Source organism: Lontra canadensis, unplaced genomic scaffold (genome assembly GCF_010015895.1).
Source record: "Lontra canadensis isolate GAN:19392208 unplaced genomic scaffold, GSC_riverotter_1.0 scaffold33, whole genome shotgun sequence".
Classification (NCBI taxonomy): Eukaryota; Metazoa; Chordata; class Mammalia; order Carnivora; family Mustelidae; genus Lontra; species Lontra canadensis.
Genome location: NW_022631027.1, coordinates 19,717,530 through 19,738,014, shown reverse-complemented (window position 1 = coordinate 19,738,014; position 20,485 = coordinate 19,717,530). Strand labels below are relative to the sequence as shown.

The 20,485-nt window shown below is 40.2% G+C and overlaps 2 protein-coding genes and 1 non-coding gene across 3 annotated transcripts in view; 1 reads left to right on the top strand and 2 right to left on the bottom strand.

Moving 5' to 3' along the window:
* The window catches only part of SLC25A24 (solute carrier family 25 member 24), a 49,365-nt gene extending 39,969 nt beyond the window's left edge, over positions 1 to 9,396 (top strand). The window contains exons 9-10 of the mRNA XM_032867264.1: positions 4,780 to 4,930; positions 7,304 to 9,396. Of these exons, the coding sequence (XP_032723155.1) occupies positions 4,780 to 4,930; positions 7,304 to 7,488 (336 nt within the window). The 3' untranslated portion in view covers positions 7,489 to 9,396. The remainder of the gene's footprint in view (positions 1 to 4,779; positions 4,931 to 7,303) is intronic.
* Positions 9,397 to 19,252: 9,856 nt separating this feature from the next.
* Positions 19,253 to 19,546, bottom strand: LOC116873483 (60S ribosomal protein L10-like). Its single transcript, XM_032867272.1, has one exon. The coding sequence runs from the start codon at positions 19,544 to 19,546 to the stop codon at positions 19,253 to 19,255; it is 294 nt and encodes a 97-aa protein (XP_032723163.1).
* Positions 19,547 to 19,606: 60 nt separating this feature from the next.
* LOC116873505 lies at positions 19,607 to 19,740 on the bottom strand. The gene has a single exon (XR_004383829.1). It is a non-coding gene; the product is annotated as a small nucleolar RNA SNORA70 (small nucleolar RNA).
* Positions 19,741 to 20,485: the final 745 nt, after the last annotated feature.

Below are 20,485 nucleotides of genomic sequence, written 5' to 3'. Positions count from 1 at the left end.
TTGTTAAAATCTGCCATCATAAAGCCAAGAGACTGATGTGGATGACACAGATTCATCCCTGGCACTGAAAAGACAACTTAGACCGCACATCTTGGATCAACTCTGCCATTTAAACCATTTAATAATTTCTGAATCTGACAAACAGTCTCGGTTTTTGCCTTTAAAAAACTGAAGTTTTTGGCTCGGGTCATGATCCCAGGATCCCAGGATCGAGCCCCACGTCAGGGATAACACTGCCCAGCAGGAAGCCTGCTTCCTCCTCTCTCTCTGCCTGCCTCTCTGCCTGCTTGTGATCTCTGTCAAATAAATAAATAAAATCTTTAAAAAAATAAAATAAAATAATAAAAACTGAAGTTTTGGTTGGGGAGGGCGACAAGCCAGCTGCTAAGGCACAGTGTAGGGAACTGTGCTGTGATGGAAATAATTCTATAGTGGAGGGAAGGGATGGAACATGGAATGCAAATAGCTTTATTAGAATATAAGTTACACACTATACATTTCACTCATTTAAAGTGTACAATTCAATAGCCTTTGGAATTTAAAGTTTAATTTAAAAATTGTGGTAAAATGTATGTAGCATAATATTTGCCATTTTAACCATTTTTAAGGGTACAATTCAAGGATGTTAATTACATTCACAGTGTCCTTTCCCATCCAAATAGATAGTAATCTATTTCCAATACTTTTTTTTAAAGTATTTTATTTATTTATTTGAGAGCAAGAGTTGAGTTAGCACAAGCAGGGGGAGCAGCAGGCTCCTCATCAAGCAGGGAACCTGATGTGACTGAGGCTTAACCGACTGAGCCACCCAGGTGCCCCCATTTCCAATACTTTTTCATGATTCCAAACATAAACTCCATTAACCGTACTGAAATAATTCTCTACTCTCCCTTCCCCCACCAGCCCCTGGTAACCACTAATTTACTTTCTGTCTCTATGAATCATCCATTGTAGTTATTTCATACAAGTAGAGTCTTATAGTATTTGTCCTTTTTTGTCTGGCTTATTTCACTTAGCATAATGTTTTCAGGGTTTGTCCATGTTGTAGCATGTGTCAGAACCTCATTCCTATTGGCCGAATCATATTTCATTTGGTGTATATACCATATTTTGCTTATCTGTTCGTTTGTTGGTAGATACTTGGGTTTTTTGGTTTTTTTGTTTTTTGGCTTTGGTGAATAATGCTGCAGTGAATATTGGCAATGAGTATATGAGTATCTGGTGAAGTCTCTGCTTTCAATTCCTTTGGGTATATCCTGAGGCATAGAATTGCTGGGTCCTATGGTAAATTTATTTTAAGCTTTTTGAGGAACTGTCAAACTGATTTCAAACTGATTTCCATGGTAGTTGTACCCTATTTCATCCTACCAACAGTACACAAGAATTCTAATTTCTCTACATCCTTGCTAACGCTTGATAGAAGAAACTACCTTTTTTTTTTTTCTTAATAGTGACCATCCTGATAGATGGGATACAGGATCTCATTATGCTTTTGATTTGTATTTCTCTTATAATATGTGGGGTTGAACATCTTTTCATATGCTTGTTGTCCATTTATATACCTTTTTGGAGAAATGACAACATTTTTTGCCAATTTTTGGTTGAAGTATAGTTGAGGCACAGTGTTATATTGGTTTTAGGTGTACAACATAGTGATTCAGCAACTTGATATGTTATGCTGTGCTCACCGCGGGTGTAGCTTCCATCTGTCACCATACGACACGTATATAGTGCCATCGCCTATATCCCCTGTGCAGTACCTTTCATCCCCATGACTTATTCATTCTGTAACTGGAAGCCTGTACCTCCCATTCCCCTTCACACATTTTGCCCATCCCTTCCCTTCCTTTTTCCTCCCCTCTGACAACTATCAATTTGTTTTCTATATTTAAGAGTTTGCTTCTGCTTTTTTTTTGGGGGGGGGTGTTTGTTCCTTTGCTTTGTTTTTTAGATTCCACATATAAATGAAATCATATGGTATGTGTCTTTCTTTGTCAGGCTTATTTATAATACCCTCATCATACTCTCTAGGTCCATTCATATTGTTGCAAATGGCAATATCTTAGTTTTACAGCTGAGTAAAATTCCTTTGTGTGTGTGTATGTGTGTGTGTGCGTGCGTGCGTGCATATGCATGTACACACACATCCCATATCTTCTTTATCCATTCATCTATCCATGGACATTTAGGTTGCTTCCATATCTTAGTTATTGTCAATAATGCTGCAGTAAACATAGGGCTATGAATTAGTGATTTCATTTTCTTTGGGTAAATACCCAGTAGTGGAATTGCTGGATTGTATGGTAGTCCTATTTTTAATTTTTTGAGAAACCTCTGCACTGTTTTCCACAGTGGCTGCACCAGTTTACATTCCCACCAACAGCGCATGAAGGTTCCTCTTGTGCCAATTCCTCGCCAATACTTGCTCTTTCGTTTTGTTTCTCTCTTCTCTTCTCTTCTCTTCTCTTCTCTTCATGTATGAGCTGTCGGGGTAGGCAGAGGAGCAGAGGAAAAGGAAGAGAATCTTAAGCAGGTTCCACATCAAGCATGGAGCCCGATGCAGGACTCAATCTCATAACCCTGAGATCATGACCTGAGCCAAATCAAGAGTCAGATGCTTACCTGACTGAGCCACCCAAGAGCCCCTATTTCTTGTCTTTTTTATTCTAGTCATTTTAACAGGTGTAAGGTGATATTTTGTTATAGTTTTGATTTGCATTTCCCTGATGATTAGTGATGTTGAGTCTCTTTTCATATATCTGTTGCCTTTGCCCATTTTTAATTTTTTAAATTATTGTTATTGGAGTTCTTTATATATTTTGGGTATTAACCCCTTATCAGATATGTGGTTTACAAATACATTCTCCCATTCCATAGACTGTCTTTTCACCCTGCTGATTGTTTCCTTTGCTGCACAGAAGTTTTTAAGTTGGTGAAGTTCTTTTATCTGTTTTTTATTTTATTGCCTATGCTTTTGATGTCCAAGAAATCATTGCCTAACTCATTGCCTGGAAGCTTTTATCATATGTTTTCTCCTAGGAGTTTTAAAGTATTGAGTCTTCTGTTTAGGTCTTTAATCCATTTTGAGTTAATTTTTGTACATGGTGTAAGGTAAAGGCCCAACTTTATCCTTTTGCATGTAGATATTCAATTTTCCCCACATTTGCTGCAGAGACTTCTTTTTCCAGTGCGTAGTCTCGTTGATCATTTAGCCATATATTCAAGACTTTATTTATGGACTCTGTTTTGTTCCATCGATCTGTGTATCTGTCTTTATGGCAATACTACATTGTCTGATTACTGTTGCTTTGTGGTATCTATTTTTTTTTAAAGATTTTATTTATTTATTTGACAGAGAGAGCACAAGTAGGCAGAGCAGCAGGCAGAAGGAGAGGGAGAAGCAGGCTCCCTGCTGAGCAGAGAGCCCAATGCGGGACTCGATCCCAGGACCCTGAGATCATGACCTGAGCCTAGGGCAGAGGCTTTCAGCTGAGCCACCCAGGCACCCTGCTTTGTAGTATCTATTGAAATCAGGGAGTATGAGGCCTCCTAGTTTATTTTTTTTTCTGAGATTATTTTGGCTCAGTGGGGTCCCTTGAGATTTCATATGAGTTTTAGGGTGGTTTTCTCTTTTTCTTCAAAAATTGTCATGGGGCTGTGGCACCTGGGTGGCTCAGTCAGTGAAGCATCTGCCTTGGGCTCAGGTCATGATCCCAGAGTCCTGGGATTGAGTCCCACAAAGGGGTCCCTGCTCAGAGGCAGGCCTACTTCTTCCTCTCCCACAACCCCCTGTTTGTGTTCCCTCTCTCTGTCAAGCAAATAAATAAAATCTTTAAAAACAAAATTGCCATGAGGATTTGAGTAGAGATTACATTGAATCTGTAGATTGCTTTAGGTAGTATATTACTTTGCTTGCACTAGCATAACAATAATTTCCCCCGCATGTTAGCATAGATTCTTATACTTAAAATATCATATATTTAAAAAGTGGATTAGCATATTTTATACAGTTACTTTCAATCATCGCCTTCCAATGGAAATACAAGGATGTAGGCTAATCGGGGCAAAGGCACAGCCTGGAGATCAATACCCTTGATTCTGTACCCTTGTTAAAAAAAATTCCACTGAGGGGTGCCTGGGTGGCTCAGTCGGTTAAGCATCTGCCTTCGGTTCAGGTCATGGTCCCAGGGTCCTTGGGCTCAAGCCCTGCATTGGGCTCCCTGCTCAGCAGGAGGCCTGCTTCTCCCTCTCCCACTCCCCCTGCTTGTTGTGTTCCCTCTCTCACTGTTTCTGTCTGTCAAATAAATAAGTAAAATCTAAAAAAAAAAAAAAAATGCCACTGAGACTCCTTTCCCTTGTTTCTAAAATTGGAAGAATAGTTTCACCTCAGGGAAACAACAAAATGAAATAAATGTGTAAAGTATAAAATTGATGCAATTAGTAGAATTATATTGTTTTTATTAATACTGTAAGAAATGTTCTTGAGATACTGTGTTTGGAGTGCTGTTGATCTTAACATTAGTTTGGAAGAAAAGAAGCAACCAGTGCAAATCTCAGGTGTTCTGGATCCCCACTGGCTCCGCCCTCACCTCTCCGCTTCCTGCAGAGCTGCTGCCTCCTCCAGGGACTGCTGCTCCTGGGAGTGTACCCCCTTGATCTCGCAGAAATGTGGCCCGTCTCTCCTAAGGACAAGAGTGGTTAAGAAAGTGTTCATGCTGAGTGAGAGCTGTTGTCGAGTTGGTTGTTCACTGTTTTTCTTCCTTCGTTTTTCTCTGGCAGCTCTTGAAGTCCCATTGGCTGGATAATTATGCCAAAGACTCTGTAAACCCCGGAGTTGTAGTGCTGCTGGGGTGTGGTGCCTTATCCAGCACCTGTGGCCAGCTGGCCAGCTACCCCTTGGCTTTGGTGAGAACACGCATGCAGGCTCAAGGTGGGTTTTGTTTTTTGTTTTTTTTTTTTAAAGAGTGATTTATTTACTTGAGAGAGAGAACATATGGCAGTGGGAGGAGAGGCAGAGGGAAAGAGAAACCCAAGTGGACTCTGTACCTAGCAGGGAGCCTGATGTGGGGCTAGAACTCACGACCCTGAGATCATGACCTGAGCTGAAATCAAGAGTCAGATGGCTGAGTCACCCAGAAGCCCCTCCCTTGGCTTTGATTACACTGTGTCCTCCTGGCTCTTCTGCCAGCTCATTGAGTATTTTCTTTTCCTAAGCCTTGCTGGCTTTTATTGCTATTTAAAATATGTGGCCTGGGGCACCTGGGTGGCTCAGTGGGTTAAAGCCTCTGCCTTCGGCTCCGGTCATGATCCCAGGGTCCTGGGATCGAGCCCTGCATCGGGCTCTCTGCTCAGCAGGGAGCCTGCTTCCCCCTCTCTCTCTGCTTGCCTCTCTGCCTACTTGTGATCTATGTCAAATAAATAAATAAAATCTTTTAAAAAAATAAATAAATAAAATATGTGGCCTGTAACTTTTTCTTTTTTTTAAAATTGTTTTCTGTTAGTCACCATACAACATTAGTTTTTGATGTAGTGTTCATGATTCATTGTTTGCGTATAACACCCAGTGCTCCATACAATACATGTCCTCCTTAATACCCATCACTGGGCTCACCCATCCCCCCACCCCCCTCCCTTCTAAAACCCTCAGTTTGTTTCTCAGAGTCCACAATGCATTTCTTCTCTTTTTGGCTCTTTTGCTGGCCAGTCTCACTCACCCACTGTCAGTTCTTTCAGTAGTTCCCCCTGGGTATCTACAGCTCTATATCCAGTCTCTCTTCTAAGTACTAACAGCCCCCAACCCCAACCAAGTCATCACTCATTAATTAATGACTACTTCTAGAGCCGCATGATCAGGTGCTGGAAACTCTAGGGTTAGAGCAGTCCACAAGACAAATGTTGTCCCTGCCTTTGCTGAGTGGAGAAAACACAGGATCAACAAGTAAACAACCTTGTTAACATGCTTTGTTAGGGGAAGCACAGAACAAGGATCCCTAGCCTTACTTGGGAGCCTGAGAACGTTATCATTTAAGCTCCTCCTGGAAAGACATGTGGGAGTTAGCTGGGCAAAGATGGGTGGGTTGGAAAAGAAAGAGCATTCTAGCCCAAGGAAAAGTATATGTGAAGGCACTAAAGCAGGGGAAATGGGGACTGTTTGAGGCACCAAAAGATCATGTGGCTGGAGAGAAAAATGCAACATAGTAACCAAATATTATGTATTCTTTCATTTAACCATCACAGCCATCTTTGGGATTGATACTAATATCCTCTGCATTTTATAGATGAGTAACTGGGGCAAAGAGAGATTAAGTAACTTCCTTAAGGTTATACATTTGGTAAATAGTGAAGCTAGACTTCAAACCCAGGCTGTCTGATTGGCAGCATCACCTGACAATCCCTCCGCTCCCGTATGCCAACTCCACTTCAGTCCTCCCATGGGCCACAAGGCTGTTGTTTTTAAGGTCAAGTTCCGATCCTTTTATGCCTGTGCAGTAACCTTTGTGATCTCCAGTGTCTTCCAAATAAACTTTGAGGTTCTTGGTGGGACTTTCAAAGCCTGTAGTAATCTGGCCCCACTTTATTTCTCCGCCTCCCGCCACTGGGTGCCCTCCGCGTAATAACCACGTAGACGGGTCAGCAGTGTCCCCTAGCACCTGCATGTTCCCGCCCCTGTCTTTGTTGTGCCAGCAACACGGGCTTCCCCTTACCCCCTTTCTTGCCTCTTGAGGTCTTTTGCACCGCCCTGGAATCCTACATTTTCCCAAGTTCCCCAGAGTGTTCCCCCTGCTCCCCTTAATTCCCAGGATTGAACTACTCTCTTTTCAGTGTGTGATTAATGAGGAGGTGTGGCGGTGGCAATGCAGGGCTTGAGAAAGTACGTGAACTTTGGAGTCAGAAAGACTATCGGCTCTCAGTTCTTCCCTTACTAGCTAAGTGGACCAGGCCAAGTTTTTCCATCTTTCTAAGCCTCCAATTCCTCATTTATAAAATGGCTATAATACTTACCTCGCAGAATTGGTGGATAAGGTAACTAACCCAGTATCTAACACATGGTAATCACTCAATGATAACTGTTGTTATCATTGTTATTATAATTATGGACCCCACTCTCAGGTGCCATGCAGGAGAATTACATAAAGGGGTACTTTCTTGAGCCCCTTGGAATAAATATTATCCTTTTATTATATTCTCACTCTCACATTATATTATATTGGAATCATAATTATATATGACAATAATAACAAAGCATGCTTGAATATTAAATTAGCCTGGTTTCTTTTCTCTTCTTTTTTTTTTTTTTTTCTAGCCATGATAGAAGGAAACAAACAGATGAACATGGTTGGCCTCTTTCGACGGATAGTTTCTAAAGAAGGAATCCCAGGACTTTACAGAGGCATCACTCCAAACTTCATGAAGGTGCTCCCTGCTGTGGGCATCAGTTATGTGGTTTATGAAAATATGAAGCAAACTTTAGGAGTATCCCAGAAATGACATGTTGAATTTTTTGCTTTAGCATGATTATTGAAATTTTCAACAATCTCTGGAGTGACTTTTCCTCCTAGAATTACAAGTGTATAGCAAAAGAAGGCCTTTATTTCTCACAAAAAAAAGGGAAGAGCATATCAATGATTATTTCAAACATTTGGGCTCAATTTTATATATATATAGAAATGTCAAAAATCATAGTTTTGATAAGGTCATACAATTTTGAAAAGGCCAGAAAAATTGTATTTTATCTTTTCTTATTAGTACCTTTTTACACATCTATGCCCTGAGTCCTAAATCTGAAAAATGTATTGCTCGAATTAAATATGTTTTATGTGATATTATAAATCACTAATCTTTATTTTGGTTGGTTCAAGTACATGCCAGTCCCTTAATACTTAAGTGTCTTTTTGTACAAAACAAAATGATCAGAAAAACTTGAAACTTGATGTGTTTTATGTATTTGGAATGTCTTTATAGACTGCTTAAAATTTCCTTGTAGAACCATTAATAGAAAATCATTGCATGAAAACATATCTTACAGCAGCCAAATAAGTATAGAGCTTCTATCCTTATCTTTCTTGAAGCTGAATGAGGAAGAACTTAAGTGGCAGAATACCAGGACATGCAAATACTGTAGTCCATTTATATTTTTGTATAAGGAGGAGTGATGAAATAATATTTATTTCAGTGGGCCCTTTTCCATTTTCCTTGCACAGTTATTTGGTTCCTGGAATGGCACACTGATTGTCAGCATATTACTGTTAAATTATCAACACAAGGCAACTTATTTGAAAGATTCTATTTATTCTGTCATCACTTTGAAAAGCACCAGGAGACAAAACCCTCTTATTTATGTCAGCTTCTTCAGAGCATCTCTCTTTGTCCTTTGTTTCCTACTTGAGTCAGATTCTGTTTTAATCAGGAAAGCTTCTAGGGTGCAATATTAGTAATCTGACATTTCTTAATCACATGGGTAGGTTGATCATGGGTGAATGATATTTTCATTTCCCCCACACTGTTGAATTTGTTTGAACCTGCAGTTCTCAATTTGGACAGCACAAACTTAGGAAATTAGTACATTTTAATAGTAGTATATATCAATATTATATATTAGGTACCTACATTTAAATGAAAGGTCCAAGTTATACACATATAATTCATATTCTCTCTTGCCCCCAGTTTTAGGAACATGTTATGATATAGAAAATTTGTAATATTGATAGCATATTTTTTATTTTACTACATTTTTGTAGTCAACCATCTTGTTTTGATTTGTGTGATTAAGACTTAGATATTTATTAGTTAAAGTTGTTCTGTAGCTTTTTAATTTAGTTCCTAAGCTCACGTTTGATTTCTAGTGGTTTCTGTTATAAATTGCCAACTTTTTAGTGAAAATCCAGTGATGTAATAGGCACTTACTTTACTTGAACCTACCTCTTATATTTCCTGAACCAAAGAGAAATGTTGGAGTTGTATTTGTGAAACATTATCCTAAAATACAGTTTTTAATACATTAGTTATGCTTGATAAATGTCTTTTTATTTTTATTATACCTGTGATAAACACAGGACTCTATTTTTTCTTCAGAGTTGTTTATACTGTTGAGTAGTCCAGAAATGACAATATTAAGGTACATGATTAGCTTTTTCCTTTTTTTACTCATGAGAATTATGAAATGAATGACTAGAATTTCAAGCTACTGAAAAGCAGTCATTGTTCATTATGAACTTAAATTGTTTGCTACTTAACACTGTAAGGTATGAATGTGATTTATCCATGCATCTTGTATCATTTGAAAAAATCATCTTGTGTCTTTCAAAAAGAGCCCAGAGTTGAAGATGTTTATTTCGAGTATTACTGCATATGTACTTTCCATTTATATTAAAAAAAAAAAAAGCTATATATTTGTTTTAAGAACGACTCGTTTCCTCATTTAAAAAAAAAAAAAAAGTCTGTATCTTACAGCTTCTTCCCTGGTGGTAGTTTGAATAATCGTGTTCACATCTGACTCCATATAATCTTTCCAAATATTTTGGCTTTTCCTGAATAGCCATAGCAGTTGTCTCTGTCATATATTTTGGCATAAGATGATGTTTTTCCTAACATCCAAATTCCACATTTACTAGTTAGGGTTACACCTTTGGGAGTTCACAGTGTCAGGGTGAATTCAAAATTGTGGGAATTCTTGACACAACTTGGTGGCACATCAGTTTGTCTGGAAGCCTTGGGAAGCAAAGCTAAGTCAGTTTACTGGTAAGTGATTGAACATTTTTTTTTTACAATGCAGATTACAGGGGCGCCTGGGTGGCTCAGTGGGTTAATGCCTCTGCCTTCAGCTCAGGTCATGATCCCAGGGTCCTGGGATGGACCCTGAGTCAGGCTCTCTGCTCAGCAGGGAGCCTGCTTCCCCGTACCCGACACTGCCTCTCCTTCTGCTTGTGATCTCTGTCTGTCAAATAAATAAATAAAATCTTTACAATGCAGATTACAATTAAATACAAAATCTGATTTAAAAAAAATAAAAATACTAAGAATGCAAAAAAATTTCTGCATTCCAACTCAAATGCCAGCCAGACTCCAGGAATAAACATATTATCAGCCCTTCTCTGTCTGCTGTATGGGACCCTTTGTTAGAAAAATGCTGCTGGATTTATTTCTCAGTCTTGTTTGTACACCAAGAGAATAACCTTCATGCAAACAGGGATTATATATTACGCTATTTTGTTCTTTGAGCTGTACATCAGGACACATATAAAAGTGTGGTGAGGTTTTCCTCTCCCCAGATGGGAATTTTACCACCTTTATTAAGGAGTTTTTTGTTGTTGTGGTTGAGATGTGCACCACAGGAGGGTGGATATTTGTGGAGAGGAGCAGGCAGCAATCCTCTTCTCCCTGCTTTGCTGTATCCTCTTGTTGGGAGGAGCATGGAGTGGACAGAGCTAATTTAGACAGCTCTCGGAGAGCGTGTGCCCTGCCATGGTCCACCTGCTTCTCCCTCCTGTGTAGGACAGAGCTGAGCTGAAGTCCAAGCTGCCCCAGCCTGGACCCACTGCTGCCCTCCTGCCCTGTGTGATTGAAGATGCCCGTCCACAGCCCTGTGATGGGTATGAGACATGATTTTTTTGTTCTTGTGTGTGGGTTTTGTTTCTGTTTGTTGTTTGTTTGTTTTTCAATTTTAATTTTTTTTTTACCAGACGTGCATGTTCCCTGGTTGTCAGCAGGCCCCCTGGCTGTATACTCAGCTGCTTGGCCACAGCCACTGCAACATTGTTGGCTGTGAAAACAGAAGTACCCCAAGCCCAGGCCACTTGGGCATTTATTCCGTAGAAACGTATGTGCTCATTTTTCATTTCAGCATTTATTAAACATGTACTTGGTGCTAGACACTTTTAGGGGCTGAAGACAGCACTGAACAAAAGACATTGTGCCTTTCTTCTCTGAGAATCCCTAGAGGGAAGAGTCAGACAAGACACACAATGAGTAAAATATGTGATATTGCAAAGAGGATTAAGTGCAGAAGGCAGTGCTGGGGTTGGGACTGTAATTTGAGATAGAGAAGGCCTGACTACGAAGGTGCTATTTGAGTAAAGACCCACAAGAGGTACAGGAATGGGCCATACCAACGTCTAGGGAGGGCATTCCTGGTAAAGAAGATGCAGATGCAGGCCTCATGTATGGCTGGAGCAGAGCTGGGCCAGCAAAGGGGGGAGGGTGTGAGCACAACAGCCCCAGGGCTACCACGAGAGGCATATCAGCTGAGTGCTTCTCCATTTCTCACTCTCCAGGACTCCAGGACAAGATTCAAAAGTCTCTCCTTTGCGGGTGGGGCTTTCTCATTGGAAATGCTGGAAGACGGCCGCCGTTTCTGGTAACCTTCACATCCATCGCCACAGTTGTCTCCCCTGCAGTCCTAACACATTGGTCCCTTCCCCAGGTAGCATGTCTCCTGGCTGCTGTATGCCTCTCCCTCTCCAGGGAGAATTTTTTTTTTTTTTTTTTTGAGAACTTAAAAAAAAAAAGTAAAGAAATCAAAGACCTTAAAATCTTTCTAGATTATTTTCCTGAGAATTACAGAGAACTTCAATCTCAGCAAACTAGCAAGTTCTCTTCGCATCCTTCTCTGGCCATCCTGTATCTGCCCAGGGTTTATTTGTTTATAATTTTTACAAGTTGTATGATATTGGGAATAGTACTTTTATTTTTTGTTGTTTGATACTGTCCTGCTTTGAATCCACTTCCACAAAGCCAAGATAACAGTAACAAAGAAGTGATCTGTATTGTGTTACTCCTGAAAAAGGCACTGATCTGGCCAGGGATTTTAAAATATTCTAAAGTACTCTTTCAAACTTAAACTTACCACACACCCTCAGTATTCGTTCATCAGTTATGTTTTCTAAGAGTTTATATTTGTCTCTTTATACAAGTTCTACAAAACAGTCAGGACCATGGGCTCATGATGAAATTGGTTAAATTCCAGCCCTATAATCAGTGTGGGCTATAGGCATGCATCAGTCATACCCCACAAGAGGTCCACACATGACTCTTAGTGCACCAAATGGGTTGTGCAGAAAACGTGACATTTCCTAATTTTCTTTGTATTAGCTTAAATGCAGCTGGAAGCTTCTTTACCACACAGTGTTGTGCCAGTGACCTGGGGTCTTGTTCCCTCTGGATGCTGGTCATGGTCTGCATCTGTGCCATGCTTGGCATGGAAGTAGGTGGGAACACATGGGCCATCTGTACTTGGTGTCCAGCATTTCCATTCTGAAGGGGTGAGAAGCCGAATGTAAATCTCTCTTAACCCCGGGAACCACCAATCTTTATCTCTTTCCCATCCTCTGAGTTTACCTCTTTTTGTCTTTGCTCTTAAAAGCATTCGTCTTGGGGTGCCTGGGTGGCTCGGTGGGTTAAAGCCTCTGCTTTCGGCTCAGGTCTTGATCTCAGGGTTCTGGGATCAAGCCCTACATCAGGCTCTCTGCTCAGCGGGAGGCCTACTTCTCCCTCTCTCTCTGCCTGCCTCTCTGCCTACTTGTGATCTCTCTCTGTCAAATAAATAAATAAATAATAAATCTTTAAAAAAAAAAAAGTTATTTGTCTTTATACCCCCTGGGGCTCTTAGCATCCTTTCTGTAGGTAATTTAGATGTTTGCAAAAGACACAAGAGACTAATCAAAGCGACTTCTGTTTTCTGCTTTTAAAACTAATGCAGGGAGGGGTGCCTTGGTGTCTCAGTCAGTTGGGCATCTGACTCTTGTTTTGGCTCAGGTTGTGATCTTGGGGTCGTGGAATGGAGCCCCAAGTTGGGCTCTGCACTCAGCATGGAATCTGCCTGTCTCTCTCCCTCCTCCCTTCTGCTCACATGCACCCATGCTCTCTCTTTAATAAATGAAATCTTTTAAAGAATTAAAATAAATAAAAATTACTCAGGAAAGGAAATGCTAAAGACTCACCTCCTTGCCTGAAGTGAGTGAAAGGGAACATATAGGGGAATAAAAACAGATTAATATTTCCCTAGGTTATCCTGCTACAGGCTCTCAGACTCCCTCCTGTCCCTTGGCACTCTTTCTCAGGAGTAAGCCTCATTGTGCTATAGGGCAGGGGGTTCTGTACAGGTGAGATACCACATTGTTCCACCTACTAAATCTCTAAATCCCTACAACTTTATTAATATACGGCAATGTAGCTTCATAGCCAGACAGTTCAACAATGTCTAAATGGAAAAGTCAGCATTGTCACTGAGATTCAACACTTTCCAAGGGCTTGGGAGGAGATAGGAAAGACAGGGAAAAATTAGTTGTAATGGGGAAAAGAATAACTTGGAATCTAGAACTGTTTCTGAATCTTTTGTTTTGGATAACATAGGGAATACAGATGATAAGGTGCAAGCGTAGGTAATAATGAGTCAGGTGCTTGAGAATTTTACAGTAGAAGAATCTGGAAGAAAACTAAAAGTGAGGAAGAATTTTTAAAGTCTATTCACTTATGATCTCTGTTCTTCTAATATTGTTCCTGTCCTACTTTACTATTCGTTAAGATGTTCTTCCTGGAAAGATATGAGAAAGCTTCTGTAAGGTAATAAAACTGTTAAGGAGAGGAAAGAATAGATAATTGAAGAATTTTGCTGTAGCTTGAAAATTTTGCCTTTTTATCTGCATTTGACTAATAAAAATGTATGATTATTATTTTAGAGAATTTTGGCCAGAGATTATGGGAGACTTTCCCCTCTATACCAAGCCTTAATAATTCACTTATTCTTCATATAAGGCATGAGCAAAAAGATTCAGAACATCAAGAGACATATACACTGGTCAAAATGGTTATTCAGCAAAGTTTTTATTTTTTTTAAGGATTTTACTTATTTATTTGAAAGAGAGAGAATATGAGCAGGGGGAGGGGCAGAGGGTGAAGAGACTCCTGACTGAGCAGGAAGCCAGATGAGGGGACCTGCCAGGACCCTGGGATCATGACCTGACCCAAAGGCAGACACTTAATTGACTGAGCCACTCAGGTACCCCCTATTTTTTTTTTCATGGTACTATTAACTAATAATCAGATGGTAACTGCTGGTGAGATATTCCCTCCACTTTTCAGAATTCCCCACAGTGGACTTCCCCTTGGAGGAAGCCTGGGCAAAAGGAGCATGAGAGTTTGCTTTGGTACAACTCTGTGGACAGGCCTTTAGGGTAAGAAGTGAACTGACATCCTTGTTTATAACTAATAATTGCTCATGATGTTATTCAATGATAGATTTGTCTATTTGGGGCACCAAGAACCATAAATATGGTTCTCCAATACAGGCATTGCAAGTATCAACCACGCATAATTTCCGAGAGGAGAGAGAGGGAAAGAGAGAATAGATTTATGACTTTTGCAACCTATTTCATGCCTTCTCTTGTTGAACTGTATAAATTATCTCTTTGGAAATAAATAGCACAGGCTTTGGGAACACTAATACAATCAAGCTCATCTGTTTCTGGATGAATGGATAGTCACGTGACAAATGGCCAAGAACCTCAGCCCAGAAGTATTTTCCAAGGATTTCTTGCCATAGTCTACCTTTTGCTTTCCTGACTGCAAACAGAGGACTTACACAATTCTAAGTTTCTATATCCAATGCAAAATGAAATAGGAAGGCTGTTTTTTGCCTATCGTGGCAATAGCACAGGACCAGTGAAATAATGACACCTGGCTTACAACAGCAAGTCTTTGAAGGTGCTGGTCATGGCACTTTTTCCCACAGCAGCCTAGTGACCACCATTTAAAAGGTATAAACTGGGGGCACCTGGGTGGCTCAGTCACTTGAGCATCTGCCTTTGGCTCAGTTCATGATCCTAGAGTCCTGTGATGGAGCCCTGCATGGGGCTCCCTGCTCAATGAGGAGTCTGCTTCTCCCTCTGCCTGCTGCTTCCCCTGCTTGTGCTCGCTCTCTTTCTTTCTCTCTGTCAAATAAATAAAATATTTTAAAAAGTATAAATTGTTTAAACCCATTTTTAAATTTAATTTTCAACACCATGGTCTACTTTGTATTAGTTTTTCACATAGTCCCAGATAAGATTGTTAAATTTCAGTTGATCTAGATTATGATGACATGCAAACTGAGGTAGAGCCAAGTTTACCTCAGCCTGGTGGGTCCAAAGATTCTACTCCTGACTCACATAAATTTTAATTCAAATACTATATGCTCCTTCTGAGAGGTGTCATTTCCCCCCCCCCCCCCCATACAATAGACTTGGTGCTTCTAATTGGAGGAAGGGACTGTCTGCATCCTTTGCTGACTGCGTCTCTCACGGGTATACTGACAGCTTTGGTTGGGTGAATTAAATGAACGTAAATAATTGCCAATATACTGTTAGGATGCACTGTCCAGGCTCCCCCCACTGTCAGAAGTCAGCCACTGCAGTGCATATTTCCGTTTAGAGCAAAGGCAGGTATTTTTATTGAACCAGGACTTCCAAAGTGAGCCAAGAATTATGTAAATCATGCTGATTCCGTATGGAATATATGCATAGTAAGCGCCCCCTTACCAATCTGTGGTTTCGCTTTCCGCAGTTTCGGTGGTGCGGTCGGTAAAGAGGGTTCCATATGATCCCCGCATCCACTGAGGGTCTTGGAACATATTTCTTGTGGGAAAGGGGGACCTACTATCATGCAGATTAATGAGGATGTTATAAATTTAATTGCTTTGAAGAAAAAAAGTGAACTGATATTTATAGGAATCACATTTAGACATTGTAACTTCTTAAGCAGGTCTTAGACCCAGTTGAGTCTTGTAAGTAATATTTTTTACACAATCTGATTGGTGTATAATTGAGATACAGTAAACTGCACATATTTAAAATGTATAATTTGATGAGTTTTGACATATGTATATCCCTATAAATACAATCCAGATGATGAGCATACCATGAGCCTTAAAAGTTTCCTCCTCCACTAGGGAACTGTTGATCTTCCTTCTTGCCATCACTATATATTAGCTTGCGTTTTATAAATTTCACATAAATGTCTGGCTTCTTTGACTGCAGACTGGTTACTCTGTGTTGCTGCATGTCCATTTCTTTTTCTTGCTGAGCAGTATTCCATTTGTAGGGATATTCTACGGTTTGTTGATGGACACTGACCTGTTGATGGATGTTAGAGCAGTGTCCAGCTATTACAATAAAGCTGCTATGAACATTGATGTACAAACTTTGTATGGACATGTTTTTATTTCTCTTGGGTAAATACCTAAGGGTGGCATGACTGAATCATCTGGTAGCATATGTTTAACTTTTTCATAAATTGCCAAACTGTTTACCAAAGTTTCTATACAATTTTATATTCCCATCAGTAAGAGTTCTAGTTACTCCACATTCTTTTTTTAAGATTTTATTTATTTATTTGACAGAGAGAGTGCAAGAGAGAGCAAGAGAAGGGGGAAGAGGGAGCCGACGTCCGCTGAGCAGGGAGCAGGATGTAAGGGTGGAGCCCAGGACCTGAGATCATGATCTGAGCCAGAGGCAGACGCTTAACTGACTGACCCCCACCCCCTCCAGGCGTCCTGTTACTTCACATTCTTGACTTGTGGCCAGTCTTTTAAAATTTTAACCCTTCTAGTAGGAGTAGTGCCATCTTCTTGTGGTTTTAATTTAAATTTCTGTAATGACTAATGATGTTGAGTGTTTTCTTAGGCTCTTTTTTTTTTTTTGCCACTAATTTTTTTCCCACTGTGTTTATGGGTGTATACCTAAGTCAAAACTTAAGAAACTCTGTTTCATTTTTTTGAAGTATTTCTTCAGGTCTTTTGACCATTTTTTTAAATTGTTTCCTTATTATTGAATAGTGAGAGTTCTTTATATATTCTTCATAAAAGTCCTTTATTAGATATGTATGTGTGCCAATATTTCTTCCCACTCTGATGCTTGTCTTTTAATTTCCATAGCTGTGGCTTTGGAGAACAGTTTCTGATTTTGATGTAGTCCGGTTTATCAATTTGTTCAGTTTTAAATTTTGATATAATCCAATTTATTAATTTGTTCTTTATGAATAATAGTATTGTATTCAAGAAACCTTTGCTTAAACTAAAGTCACAAAATTTTTCCACTGTGTTGCTTCTAGAAGCTTTGTAGTTTAAAGGCCTTTAAATTTGGGTCTATGACCTGTTTTGGGTTAATTTTTTTATATATGGTGCAAGGTACAGTTTAAAGTTCATGGTTTTGCAAATGGATATTCAATTGTTCTCATACCATTTGTTGAAAGAACCATTTTTTCTTTACTGAATAGCCTTTGTACCTAGTTGAAAATTATTTGTCCACAGATATATGCTTCTATTGTTGGACTCTCTTCTGTTCTGTTGATCTACTTGTGTATTTTAAGTCAGCATGACACTGTCTTTGTTACCATGGCTTTGTAAGTCTTGAAATCAAGTACAGTAAATCATCCAACATTCTTCTTCTTTTTCAAGGTTGATTTGGCTATTTTAGGTCCCTTGCATTTCTGTAAGAAATTTGGAATTAGCTTCTCAATATCTATAATAAAGCCTGTGGAAAATTTGATTGGGTATTATATGAAATGTATAGATTAATTTGGAGAGATATTACATTTTTTGACCCATGAAAAAGGCATACCTTTCCATGTATTAATTTTAAAAACCTCTCAGTAGTGTTTTGTAGTTTGATAGCAATATGTACAAAACCAACAAAAACCCATAACATAGCCAAAAAACACCATACTTTACAGATGTTTTACTTTTATAATCTTTAAAACTGTAAACAGCAATATGAGATTATATTAGAAATTAGAAAAGCCAGAAACAATCTTAAAAGCTTCTGAGGTGGTCAGGGAGACACAGATCATCTGCAAAGGAATAAGAAACATCAGATTTTGGAACTGTAGCCCTAGAAAGTAGAAAAGTGACTTTTAACTTAGAATTAAAAGCATTAATTTACTAAGCTAAAGATAAGAAAAATAAATGCCCAAAGTGAAAAGAAATTTACTTCCCACACAGCTCTTTAGGATATATTCAAGCAAAGTGAGAATACCAAGAAAAAAGAGGGAATGGAATACAGGCAACAGTGGCTCCATCATGGGAAAGCAATACCAGGGGCTCTCAAGATGGCAGCAGGTGGAGAGGACGACTCCAGAATGGAGCAGGATGATGGAGGACTTGCAGAGAGACTCTATAGAGAACTAGGGGTTCAAAAGAGTACTCGATCCCTGAGTGGCACAAGAGGTCAGAGAGAAATGTCAGTATAAAATAAAGGCAAACAAAAGATGCAAGAATTAGTAGTTAGAATTTCAGGAAACATAAAAAAGCTCAAATACAAAGGAAATGTAATGATAGAGAACACTAGCTCTACAGTGAAAAATACTGTACCAACTCATCTGTATGCTTTTAGAATCTATAGGCTGAGCATTTGGGACTTATATATAGCTATTGAGTAAGGTAAATGAGAAAGCAAATATAATCAGAAGTGGAGAGGTTGGAGAGAGGAGGAGGGGCTCAAGGGAGGTATGGGGGCCCTAAAGTCTTCATGTTTGAGGATACTGCTTAGTGTGGATGGGAACAAAAAAGAAAGCTGTTAGTATATCCTTTAAGTGACATAGGTTTCCAAGGAAGGACTAAAAATGATGAATTGGAAAGATGGGAAGGGGGGTGGCTGTGTGCTAGGGACCTGCCCATTTAGGTAAGATGGCCTTGGGTGCCAACAGTGCCCTGCCCAGATACCTGACCCTGACCACAACTGCACACAGTGGCTCTGTGTCCAATTAAGCTTCTGCATTTCTTTGCTTTGGAGTTTCTCCTGCTGCTGGAGCTCACCTGGCTGCCCATTTGACAAGAGTAGCTCTAAACTGCTGATACTGCGCATGGTTTTTCACTGGCTCCCATTTCTGCACTGGGCTCTAACTCTAGGTTCCTACAGTGGCAGCTGGTTTGATGCCTACCCTTTCCTGGCTTCCTTCCCTGCCTCATTGTATTTCCGCATCCTGCCCAGGAATACCTTACATTGTGGTATACTTCAGAGGGAACACAAACTGAAATAGTCCACCACCAATAGATCCGGTCATAGCAGCAAACACATTTTATTTTGAGATTACGGAGGAACATAGCAAAAGAAGCATTTAACAGACCAACAAGTAGTTACTTCTAGGGAATAGGACTACAGAAGGAAGGGATAGAACAGGGGACTGATGCCTTCAAATAGGTACCTATCCATGTGCTACTTTATTTTTTGACAGGGAGTAGGATGTATTGGTGGGCATGGATAGGGAGGGGGCAGTGCCGAGGTTCTCATGAGTGCAGAGCCCTCCATTTGTCCAAGGGGCCACAATTAAGGGTGAATTTGACCCTGCAGCCATCTGGGATGAGCCGCTTTTCAGCTACCATGTCTTCAAATTCATCCTCATTAAACTTAGTAAAGCCCCACTTCTGGATCTTCTGGTGGCCAGGGAACTTGAACTTGGCCCTGTGTAGGGCCTCAGTCACATGCTCCTTGTTCTGCATCTTGGTATGGATGGACACGATGACTTGACCAATGTAGACCTTGGCTACTGTGCCCTGGGGCTTTCCAAAGGTACCCCACATACGTGTCTGCAGCCTAGATTGGAAATAACTTGTGGTCAGACCTCAATGTCTACTGGAAAGGGCTATTTCCAGGGTCCCTTCGGGTAACCCATAAAATCAACAGGCTGTATACACTACCAGGGAGGCTACCATTTGCAGCCATGGCACACTGGGCCCCCATGGAGAAAGAGCACAGTTGGCTTAATTGGCTGCAGACATGTGCTACTTTAACATAAATTTAAAACAAGCATTTAAAACATAAAGCAAACTAGAATACTGTGAGGAATGGGGCCAAAACAAGAGAGCACAAACATATCTGCATGGCCTGGCCTGGGATCCAGCTCCCAGTCTCTTAACTTTATTTGAAAATCTCAGTCATTTTTGAGTGACATCCATAAACTGGGATAAATTATCGCTTGGGTATGAACAGCCGGAAAACACTCTCTGTGCAGAAAATTCACATGTACAACTTTAATCATAATAATGGGGGTTAAGTATACTTCCCACCTTGTGTTTTCACTGTGTAGGAAAAGACACACAGAATACATTACTAATCACTGTGGCAATGGGATGGGATGTTAGTTAAGTAAAACAATACCTCATGAGGCACCACTTTATGAAGAGGCTTTATATAGGGCGCCACTGTGTAGTTTTCATTTATAGGAAGGAACGTTTTGTGTCTTGGGTTTGCATATTGTTTGTAGATGGTGCTGGGTATTCTCTGGATAGTACACCATGTCCCAAACGGAAGCTATAGCCCCAGGGCTCTATTTATAGAAGCGGTTCTTGACAGCCACGAAGCCCTAGCAAAAGACTATTTCAAGAAACCGGCCTTGGCCTCGACCTTCCACTAGGTGGCAGACTTCCCCCAGTTCTGCCGGCTGCAGGCGCCCGGCAGAGGGACACAAAGCCTCTCTTCTCTCTGCTTTCTCCCTTTGCTTCTGTCTGGAAAATCACTAA